The sequence below is a fragment of the Pezoporus occidentalis genome, unplaced genomic scaffold (assembly GCF_034315485.1).
Source record: "Pezoporus occidentalis ecotype Australia unplaced genomic scaffold, CSIRO_AGI_Poc_V1 ctg128, whole genome shotgun sequence".
Lineage (NCBI taxonomy): Eukaryota > Metazoa > Chordata > Aves > Psittaciformes > Psittacidae > Pezoporus > Pezoporus occidentalis.
In genome coordinates this window covers 1,757,079-1,768,720 of record NW_026913082.1, presented here as the reverse complement: position 1 = coordinate 1,768,720, position 11,642 = coordinate 1,757,079, and the positions used below count along the sequence as shown (strand labels likewise).

Here is an 11,642-nt window from a genome sequence, read left to right as displayed (position 1 = left end):
AGCAGTTCAGGTCCCCGTCCGGATCCACGTCCGGCCGTGCCAGCGCATCCTCCTCCCGCTCCTCGCCGGCCGTGTCCCCCCAGCGGCATCCCGGCCCCGGGGACCGCGTGGCGTCAGCGCTGCCTGCAGCCAACCAGCGCACGCGGCGCGAGCCGGGCCCCGCCCCCTCCACGCGCGCTCTCAGGCTATAAAAGCCGTGGGACGGCGGCGGGCGCGGGAGCGGCGTGTGGAGAGGGGAGCGGAGCGGACGGGACGGGGCGGCGGGGCCGGCTTCACCTCCCCTGTCAGCGCGGCGCCGCCTCGGCCCTCGTCCCGGTGTCCCCTCCGAGCCGTCACCAGCCGGGATGTTGCCTGTGGTGGCCGGGCTCCTGCTCGCCGTAGCCGCTGGCGCCCGGGGCTCGGCGTCGGGCACCCAGGAGAGCCCACCCGGTAGTCGGTTCGTGTGCACCTCGCTGCCGCTGGAGGCGACCAGCGCGGGCTGCCCGCTGCCCCCGGTGCCCATGCAGGGTGGCGCGCTGTCCCCCGAGGAGGAGCTGAAAGCCACGGTCCTGCAGCTGCGGGAGACCGTCCTGCAGCAGAAGGAGACCATCGGAAGCCAGCGGGAGGCCATCCGGGAGCTTACCGGCAAGCTGAGCCGGTGCGAGAGCGCCGACGGCAAGTCCGCTACGGGGACGTGGAGGAGCGAGCTGGGGAAGGGCAAGGACACGATGGGCGACCTGCCGCGGGACCCGGCTCAGGTCATCGACCAGCTGAGCCGCACAATGCAGACCCTGAAGGACCGGCTGGAGAGCCTAGAGGTAGGGCCGGGGAGGGACACCCCTGCCCACCGCATAGGGACGTGGAACGAGTTAGGTATGGCTTTGGGTAGCTGATGGGCACAGCTACTGTCCTTAATCGGGATAGAGCTAAATCCCAACTGGCCAAGCTCTGGGAACAAGTTGCATGGTTGGCCTTGTTTCTTGACTGTGTATCTGCTTGCTTCAATGGTTAAAATTCCCAAAGGGCCCCTCTGTAGCTGTGTTCTCCCACTGTGTGGGGTGGGATTATGGTTTTCCTCCTTGTCACCAGCTTAGTTTCTGTATTAGTATGTCTAAATCTCTCTTTCTGGGAATGTGACTTCATGGGGTTTGAGCTATACAGCTGACGTCTTGGGCAGAAAGACCTTAGCATATGGTGCTGAACAAACCAGTGGTGATGAGGAGATTGTGTTGGGCAGATTGTGAAGATCAGATGATGTATTTAGAGCTGGCATAGAATAAAAGCAACCTAATTCTCATTGTGTTTGGATAGAAGGGGTGTTTGGTCCAAGCCTACCAATAGGTGATTTCCACAAGCCTTTGGACAGTGCCTGTAGTTGAGTGGAACTCATGGAAATATTTTATAGAAAGTATTCCCACAGGAATCTTGCTAGATGTTGTTTTGCTTTCCACACTCTCAGTCATATGAGGACATGTGTGTCCTCATGCTGCCCTCCAAGCAGTTGGCAATGATGTGAGGATGGCAGGTAACTTCCTAAAGGTTGTTCTGTGAGGTCTGAACACTCTGGGCTGTCTTTCAAGTACAATTTTGAGCAATCTGGTAGTGTGACACCCCTTTATTACTGTTGCTGTCTTTGTGAGGCATCTTTGGTTTAGGGCTGTAGACGAGCAACTCTACTAGAATAATACGGTGGGTGGAATCATTGGTTTCTTAGCATCATTAAAGACACCAGTGTTATCTGAGAGAGTGAGGGGTGGGTTTTGTTTCTTTGGGGTTTTGAGGGTTGGTGGTTTTTTTGAGTGGCTAAAATTTACAGCTGACCTAAGGAGCATCTGATTTCCTTATTCTGCAAATCAAAACTGAGAAAACTTTCATTTGGTAGATTTGCTTTTGAAGTAGCCTAAATTCTTATTTAAAAAGAAATAATAGTCCTTTTCTGTTAACTTAGGCCGCCAATGTCACTTCCAGTAAGTAAACCAAAAATTGTGTAATGTGCCACATGTACATACTAATGGGAGTGCATTAGACTTGGCTCCCTACATTAATTTTTACTGAACTTAAATGTATGAAGACTGCTTTGTATGAAACCCTGAAAATCTCTAACAAAAGTGCCCTTTTGTTTCAGGACCTGTTTAGCTACACTGCTGATAAAAGCACTGAATGTTACAAGTGATGGAAAGCAATGCCTCTTTTGTACTTGCTGGAGAACTCTGAGATCTTGCTTTCTCCCCTTTGAATCAAGAGCATGTCTTTATTTCACAGTTTCTGGTTTAGAAATGGCAATTTTTTTGTTTTTTTTTTTTTTCCTTCTTATTTCTACTAAAGCACCAGCTCCGAGCCAATGTGTCGTACGCAGCACTGCCTAATGACCTTCGAGAGATGCTTCAGCGAAGGCTGGGAGACCTGGAACGCCAACTCCTGAGCAAAGTGGCTGAGCTTGAGGATGAAAAGTCTTTGCTTCATAATGAGACGTCAGCCCATCGGCAGAAGACTGAGACAGCCTTGAATGCGCTGCTAGAAAGAGTGTCTGAATTAGAAAAAGGTAATCTGTCCAAAATCTAAAAGCTTCCCTGTGCTGATTAATTTTGTTTATTCCTTCTACCACATTAGTCTAAATGTGGGCTTTCAGGGCAAGACAGTTAAGGTGCTGGACTAAATAGTAGGTGACAGTGCAAATACTTGGATTCCCTTTTCCTTTTGTCACAGGCTTCCTGCCTGACAGACCTCTGCATGGCTTTAGCTTTCTGTCTCTTAATTTGGCATATGTAGGTGGTTAGGATGAAGCCCTTTACTGTTTGTGGGACAGAAGGCTCTATAAGGAGGCAAATGGAAATAGGAAGAAAGTATGACATTGGTGTCAGGTAAAGACCTAAATAATGTCAAGTCCATATCTAAGTAGAGCTGCCTTTATTTGGACTGAAAATCATATGGGCAAAAGTTAATTAGCACAGCTGCCTTTGATGTAACAAATGGCATTTTATACCAGAACCATTTCCTGCTGCTTTGGAAGTATTACTGTTGGTCTTTCCTTTCATTGCTGGTTATAACTTTGGATAACTGCAGATATTTGAACTGTGTCATAGCCCAAGTGTATAGCCTTCAGAGTTTACAGTAGATTACGCATAGTACCACTGGGGGATGCTCTCTTAATCCCAGTCATTGATTCAGATACTTAGATTAATTGTTACAGAGATCTCTATGCTTGAGTAGAGTCTGTTTATTTGAATTACAAATGCCCATGGAAGTGAGCTAAAGAACAGAGCTATCTCTCTGTCTTGACTATATATTTCTACAGAGTAGACTGTAGGACTGGTGTACCAGTAAATATCACTGCCCAATCTTTAAATTATTTTTCCAAGGTGAATAGTCTCTCTGCTTAAAAGCAGCTTAATGGGCATGCTTTCTCAGTGGTGCAAACATAAGTATCACGAATTTTAAAATGCAGCCTAATGGATCCATTTGTGTAATATTGTATCCATTTTTTCATTTACAAAGTGTGAAGGAGGGGAAAAGAGGAAGAAGAGCCCTTCCTTTGGCTCTGTCAAAGTATTTCCTGAGAGCCAAGATAAAACCTAAACCACAAATAAAGATCTGGAGAATTCATGGCATGTTGATGTCTTATGTGGCAAGTATTGCTAGTCCTTGTCTCTGAAAGATGTGACTCATATCGGCAAGTCCTCAGCAGGAGACAGGGAGGGGTGGGAGAACAAGAATGTGTAATCTATGTTAAAAATAGCTTGTTCCCACCTTTATTTTTTGTGTGGGGAGAGTGGGCTGTCTTAAGTCTTGAGGGAAGAGAAGAACTTGGGCCAGAAACCAAGACACAGGCTTTTAGTTGTGTAATTTGCTCTCTTTCAGCATGATTTAGCTGCTCTGTTCGTTTGAGTTCTCTGTCAAATCAAAGTGAGGGTAATAATGATGTAAGAACTTACTGATTTTGTAGGTTAAATACAGATAATATTTGAAGTGATCTGACCTATTTTGAAAAAAGTATTTCTATTGTGCTTTTATTTTACATGCCAGATTGTTTCACATTTCTTCCTGACAACTAACTAGAGTGTCATAAGCTCTCCATTGTCTTAAGACCAAATAAATGGAGGAAAAAGCTAACTTTATAAGGTGATGCTCTGAACTTTGGGGTTTGGTAGTTGAGGCAGCTGTTGTTAGTTAACAGTGGGGCAGAAGAGTTTGAAGTTTGTACAGTTATTGTAATTCCCAAAGTCTCTCGTAATTCCTTCACTAGTTGTCTCCATTGGCAGCGGTAAATGATGTATTAAAAAGCAGGACTTTGCGGAGAAATAATCCTGTAACTAATAGTGCCTGGACTTAAATGTGATTTCTAGCTTTGCTGGAGACACAAACAGGTCACTTCTTATGTCAAAACCTGTTTTCTCCATCTCGAAAAGGGAATAACTATTTCTCGCTTATTTTGTCCAAAAATTCACGTTATATAGCAAAAGGATTGTCTTATCCTGTGCATGTGCGCATTGCTCTGGAGGATCTTGTTATCATTTGGAGTTGTGGATGTTTTCAAGTCATGAGAACAAAATGAAAAATACAAAAATCGTGAATATTGTTTGTTCCTTTCCAACCCATTATTGCTTCCTTAAGTTCTTTCCGAGTGACTAATACTCTTAATGGGATATGTTTCTTTTATGGATGTAAGATTGGTTGTACCAGCCTAGTGGAGGTTGCTTAACATTAGTCTTAAGATCCTGGGGTTCTTTTGCCTAGAGTTTAGAATATCTCAGTTTCTGGTCTGTATGTTCCTAAAGACAGATGTAGCATCAGATAAGCTTTCCACCCCCTCATTCTGTGAAAAATGCAGTCAAAACACTTTAGTTGCTTCTGAGAATGGGTACTGAGAGAATGCCAACGGTTTAAAAATTACATATGGGGATTGTGGCAACCTTTTGTGACAACAGCTCTTCATTTGGATTGGAGCATGAATTTCTGTGAGGGGATTGAATTCATTTCAGGAATGGGAGTAAATGAAGTGAGTGGGACTTGGAAGAACAGGTTGCTAAAAAGTTGAGGGTGACACTCTACTACAGAACTGTGGGGTTTTATTTTGTGGCACAATGTGGGATTTCTCTTAATATTTAATTCTGGAAAATTACTTGAAGCAACTACTTCAGAAGTATACATGAACTATATAATACAGAGTATTGCAGGTTTAGAAAGCCTTGGTCTTAAGGGTTCTCAGTTTCATAAACGTCTCTAGGACATCTCACTTTTACCACATTTTATTAGAAAAAGCTAACTAAGAATTTCTGCTTTTATATTGAAATTAATTCTAATGTTTTCATAGTTCCTAAGTTCATATTGCATTTTTTAATTCAGGTAATTTTGAACTTCAGCTGTATGTTTTTGTTAGATCTTCTGATTTGTCTGTGGGACAGAAATTGGTTCTGCTGAATTTAACTTTGCTCTCTGGACTGTGGCAGCTTTTTCATGTTTCAGATCGGCCACCCAAAATGGGAGCATTAACCTGTTTCTCAGCCTGCTATCTGTAAAATGGAGATGCTGCTGCTAACTCCCTGTGTAGCAGGAGTAGGAAAAGAAATACTGGTTTTGAAGCACTGTGATGCTTTAATAATGAGCATACCAGAGAATCCATGTTTAGTAACAGTACATATCTCTTAAAGCAGTTAGAATTGTTTGAAATAGGCAGGCCTCTAGCCATGAACTAAGCAATGAAGAAAGAAAATATTTAACAGATTCTTGTTAGTTGTCTGCCATCTATTCTTTTGCTCTAAATGAGCAGGAAGAATAAATAATTAGCACAATGTGTTGCATCTAGCTGTGTTTTTCTGTGCTGCAAAATCAGCATTCAGTAATACTACTTCAATATAATTTTCTTGTGTACCTCTCTAAAGTGATTGAAATTCCAAAGATTCTCATTATCAATTACATAATTTCTTAGCCTGAATTACAAATACATTGTTTTGCTTAATGTTAAAGGTTTTTCTTCCTCAATGTAATTCTAGGTAACAGTGCATTTAAGTCACCTGATGAATTCAAAGTCTCCCTTCCTCTTCGCACTAACTACTTATATGGGAAGATCAAGAAGACTCTGCCAGAGCTTTATGCATTTACTGTATGCTTGTGGTTGAGATCAAGTGCATCTCCTGGAATTGGCACTCCATTCTCATATGCTGTTCCTGGGCAGGCTAATGAAATTGTCCTTATAGAGTGGGGGAATAATCCAATTGAACTGCTAATCAATGATAAGGTGAGAATTGATTAACTCTTCTTTATTGTCTGTGTAATCAGAATAAAGTCCACCCCCTTGATACCTCTCTAGTAACTTTCATTCTCTGAGAGAAGCCAGTTCTGGGCCTTTGAGATGGTAATGTTGTTGTCCATCTGTTTGTTTCAAGTTCATAAAGGTACTTGAAGCAAAGTTGAACGGCACATGTATTTGTGTGCTTAGACAAAGTGATGAGACATCTAGATGTGCATGCACTTATACATGTTCTCTGAATTTACAAGCCCATCTTGTTTCTTGTTTTATGACACAAAAGCAATATTTGATGCTCCACTACTGCAAAACCTGTGATATCTAAGCCAGTTGCAGTATTTCTATCTTTCTAATCCTAGAAGTTCAGATATGTTAAGAGGAATCTTGCTGAAGATGTAAAGCAAAAGGCATGTAGTTGTGCCTGGGGTTTTATGCTTAGTGACTGAACATCTGTTTAAATACAATTTTTTCAGGCTTTAATTACAAAAAGCACAATTGTCTCACACTGTTTCATACCACTGATGGTTTCTGACAGGATTCAGAATAAGGCTTGAGGAAAACAAGACCCATTGTAACTTGGCATTAAAACAAATCACTTTCTCCCCACCCTCAGTTGGGTTCCCTAGTAACTCGCTTCTCTCTGAGGGATCTCTCTGAGGTGTTTACAGATCTACAGCTCAGGGTGGTTCAGTCATGTGGCTAGTTAAGCACTTTTAACAGCCTTATCATCCTCCAAAATCAATAAAAGTGAAAAGCCAATTATTTCTAATGGGTTGTGGCAAAGGAGGAAACCTCAGGTTGCTTATCTTTAGCAATAACTTACTCTCTTCAGTATTTTGTCAGTACTATTAATGTTCTGTGAGGCTTTTCTTCTCCTATGTCACTGCCGCTCCACACCCCACTGCATTTGTGTCTTTATGTTGCCTTGAATAAGTTTTCAGGTCCAATTCCTAAAGGAGCATAGTTCCTCCTTATTTGGGGTCCTATGTAACATTTCCCGTAAGTCTTACTGGAAGCAAGCAGATTCGTTTGTCAGAGTTGTTACTGCAAATGGTGCTGGCAAACCCCAGATTTTAAGAGAAACTTTACATGAGCACTGGATGTGAAGAAAGGACTAATCACAGATTTAAACAACAGGTGCCACATTAATATACAGGCTCAGGGGGTAGTAGTAGCTTAGGCTCTGGTATTTGTGTCACTTGATTCTAGATGAAACAAAGGCTCACCTCTAGAATAAAAAGTATGGCTGTGTTTCTGAATACAGGAGAGTTGGAACAAAGTAGAAAGATGGGGACTAACTTCTGCCTGTGAAGTTTTTGCTTCTGAGGACAGAGTAAATACTGTCTCTTTCCAACCGTTGTGCTTGAGCTGGTAGGCTTGGCTTGCAACATGCATTGTTCTTTGGGTTTTTGTAGGTTGCCCAGCTCCCTCTCTTCATTAGTGATGGGAAATGGCACCATGTCTGTATAACATGGACAACCAGAGACGGAATGTGGGAGGCTTTTCAAGATGGTGAGAAGCTTGGGACTGGGGAGAATCTTGCTCCTTGGCACCCAATTAAACCTGGAGGTGTCTTGATCCTGGGTCAGGAACAGGTGAGTGAATGACAATGTATTCCAGGGTTTAAAAAAATAAACTCAGAACTCCCCAAACAGCAGCAGTGAGGAAAATTTTGTTAAACACTTGGTCCTGTTGGAAAAGACCTTTAAGATCATAAAGTCCAACCTTTACCCAGCAATGCCACTTCCACCACTAAACCATGTAACTGAGGGCCTCATCTACACAGTCTTTGAGCACTTTGAGGAATGGTGATTCCACCAGTTCTCTGGGCAGCCTGTTCCAATGCTTGGCAACCCTCTTGGTGAAGAAATATTTCCTAATATCTAATCTAAACCTCCCCTGGCACAGCTTGAGGCTGTTACTTTTTGTCCTATCACTTGTTACTTGGGAGAAGAGACTGATGCCCACCTCATTACTACCTCCTTTCAGGTAGCTGTAGAGAGTGATAAGGTCCCCCTGAGCCTTCTCTTCTCGAGGCTAAAGCTCCCCAGTTCCCTCAGCCACTCCTCATAAGACTTGTGCTCCAGACCCTTCACCAGGTTTGTTGCCCTTCTCTGGACCCTCTCCAGCAACTCAGTATCTCTCTTCTAGTGGTAGCAGATGCTCCAGCTTACTGTTAAGTGGCTGGCAGGCTTTCTGTAACTCATGCTATTTGTCTGTACTATGCTTGGTTCTGTCCTATGCTAGCAGTTTCATGTGAGTGTGATCACACAAAATGTGTGATTTTTGTCCTTGAGCAGTGGATGGAGCAAATGTTTTTAGGCATATGCAGTAGCAGTCTGAGTTAGTCATTTGGTACAACCAGAAGAAGCCTATGTATTTTGAAGTAAAGACTGCATCTTGGAGACCCTGCAGACAATTGGTCAAGGGCTGTGGTTACAGTTTAATCCTTAGCCATAAAGCTTTTGCAGTGATCTTGCATATCTATGCAGTTCTTGCTGAAGTTGTCCTGTGCCAACCTTGCAAAATGGCTCCTAAATTAGCCTCAATATTTAAAGCTGTCTTCCTGCTTTACTGCTTGGGGGCAGGGTTAGTTATATGTGCTTTGTGTGATGGTATGCACAAAGCACTGTTTGCTTTGAATTGTTTTGACAAATTTCACATTGAAGCTTTTAAATGTTCCTCAGAATATCTTGTTCAAAGTAGTCCTTTTAGAACCTTGAAGTTGTTTGTGACCTGGCTCTGCACCTCGTTCTAGCAGTGTGGCTTGGGGGGAGGGTCGTCAAGTTGTGAAAAAGAAAATGCTGAAATAATCTTCTCATCTAATCATAACTCTTGTGTGCCTAAAGGACACAGTAGGAGGAAGATTTGATGCAACTCAAGCCTTCGTTGGAGAGATGAGCCAGTTCAATATATGGGACAGGGTCTTAAAAACTGAAGACATCATGAATATTGCTAACTGCTCTACCAACATGCCTGGCAACATCATACCCTGGGTTGATAACAACGTTGATGTGTTTGGAGGTGCTACTAAATGGCCTGTGGAGACATGTGAAGAGCGTCTGCTAGATTTATAGCTGCAATTATTTCCCATTCAAGTGCCCCCTTTAGTAGGACAATCTTCTGTGCAATCTAAAGCACTTATTTTTCTCTCTGTCCTTCCCCAGTCTTAATTCCTCAAAAGAGTAAAAAAAATTGAGTAAACTGCCTCAGTGCAAAGATAGCTGCTAGTTGGGGGCGTTGAGCCTTACACTGAAAGAAGCACTTCTTGGCTAGCACAGCCCGTGTTTTTTTTTATGGCCTGATCCAAAAATATGCTTTGGCCTGCAGCAGCCTTTTGGTTAGGCCTGAGTTTAGTACATCAGCTCTTCTGGCAGGGAGGGAAACAGCCATGCACACATTAACTACAGTACTCCCTTTGATCATATGCAGTGCTGGCAAAGCGTTGAGATGAACACGCTACATGTGAATCCTCCCTTCCAGTCTATCGTCTCCCTTTTGAACGGAAGCCATTCTTTTTTAGCCCTTTTTAAAGAAATCACTTCGTCCTTACACTACAGTGGTTATGGTGCAACTATGGGTAGAGCTGAACAGCCACTGTCTGAGTGCAAGGGTCTTGCTTTTTAATTTGCAGATTAGAAATCCTTGTTTTATGATAAGGAGGCAATGTAATGTATCTGAGATATGCTATTCTAGCTGAGTTTAAAGAGGTCTGTGTAATAAGCATAGCCCCACTGAAACAGAGATGCTTCAGGTAAGGTTCTGTCCCAAAGCCTGTCTTTTGCTAGCCAGGATCCCAGCACAGATGGATAGATGAAAGACTATTTTCTGTAGGATGAATGTACTGAATTTGTAGTGACCTGGCCTGTAAACTTTTCTCTATTGTTTCTCTTGCTTTAGTCAATGTCTTTATTTTTTTAAATATACAGGCTGTGACTAAGTGAATTTCTATTTTGGGTTGCTTTGAAAGGCCTTTCTATGAGCAAGTGCCAAAGTTCAGTTCCTGCTTGCTGAGAATTGCTATATATTTTTCCAGCATAAGTCTTCTGCACTGTTTTCTATGTTATTATAATGGTCTTATGTAATATGAAAATGTGCTGGTTTTTTCAATTCTTGTTGATTGTCTCTTCTGTAAGCACTGGGCTGACTACTATATTTTTTTATCACTTTCTCTGAATATTTTGCAGTGTTGCTGTTTCCTTGGCATTGATGTGACTACTTGGTTTGTGGCTCGCGGATAGCAAATGCACTGTAATGGGAAAGAGTTATTACTTTTGTTATTTAAAAGAAAAAGGATTTAAAGGGGGGGAATTTATAAAGCTAAATATCATATTTATTTTTCATATGTTTGAATTGTAAGAATAATATGGTGACAGTCCCATTTGTAGGGTAAAGTTACATATTTCCATTAATATGTAGTATGCTGTTATTAAAAGAAAATTCTTATAATGAACTTTTAATTAAAATGCACTGTAAAATGAGTCTTTTAATTCCTTTAAAGTCACACCAGACACTGAATATTCTCTTTCATAGGTGGTATCGGTTTAGCTACTGTCTCTCTGCTCTAGTTGAAGTACAGTCCTATAAGAAGTTGTCTTTATTCCCCAAATGTCTTAAATCACAATCTTCAACTAAAAGGCGCTTAGGTCTGCATGTAACCTTAACTGGGGAGAGTTTTTCCACATATGGATGCAAAGTGTTTGAATCTCAGGTTGAGATCTGCTTTTTACCTCTACATCTGTGTTGTGGCCTGGGATACAGTGGTTTCATGGGAGTGGGATGGGATGCAGAGCCCATGTACATACCCATTTTTATAGTTGGGATAAATTGAATCCTCCTGGGTGAAGGATGAGTTGTAAGCAACATAAATGTCCCAAACCAGTGTGTAAAACTGTTCCAGCACAGAGATGACTTGTTGAAATGTGATAGCAGAGGCATTACAGTGGTGTAAGTTGTTCAGTGTCCATGGGGTCTGACAGTAAACCAACTGCTCTGCTTGGTAAACTAACAGTGTGATAGTGCTTTCTGTAAGAGAACAACCAGCTGGGCAGAAATGCTTGTCCTCTTCTGACATCCTCTGGCCACGGAGAATTTGAGCTTCCTATGAAGCATCACACAACTTGACTTCAGACATGGTTTTTCTGGTTGCCTTAAACCAAACACCACCACCCTGCCCCATAACAGTACTCTTCATGCCCTAAGGAAAAAAAAACCACATCAATATCCAAAGAATCCGTGTCTTAAACTGAGAGTGTAGAATTCTCATGTCATGGGTTAGATCCTAGCAGAGGCATCAGCCCTGCAGTCAATTCACCTTTCTTCATCAGCTTTTTCCAAAATACACTGGAGGAACTCAAGTCTGGAGTTGTCTGTGCTAAGGTCTCCCCTTTCAGCTCTTGCATGTTTTGCTCTATTGTTA

At 42.5% G+C, this 11,642-nt stretch overlaps 1 protein-coding gene across 1 annotated transcript; it reads left to right on the top strand.

Annotated features, from left to right (window-relative positions):
* The first annotated feature begins 315 nt into the window (after positions 1–315).
* On the top strand, positions 316–10,704 carry NPTX2 (neuronal pentraxin 2). Its single transcript, XM_062608008.1, has 5 exons — positions 316–797; positions 2,305–2,521; positions 5,970–6,214; positions 7,639–7,818; positions 9,073–10,704. The coding sequence occupies exons 1-5, from the start codon at positions 345–347 to the stop codon at positions 9,298–9,300; spliced, it is 1,323 nt and encodes a 440-aa protein (XP_062463992.1). The 5' UTR covers positions 316–344; the 3' UTR covers positions 9,301–10,704.
* Positions 10,705–11,642: the final 938 nt, after the last annotated feature.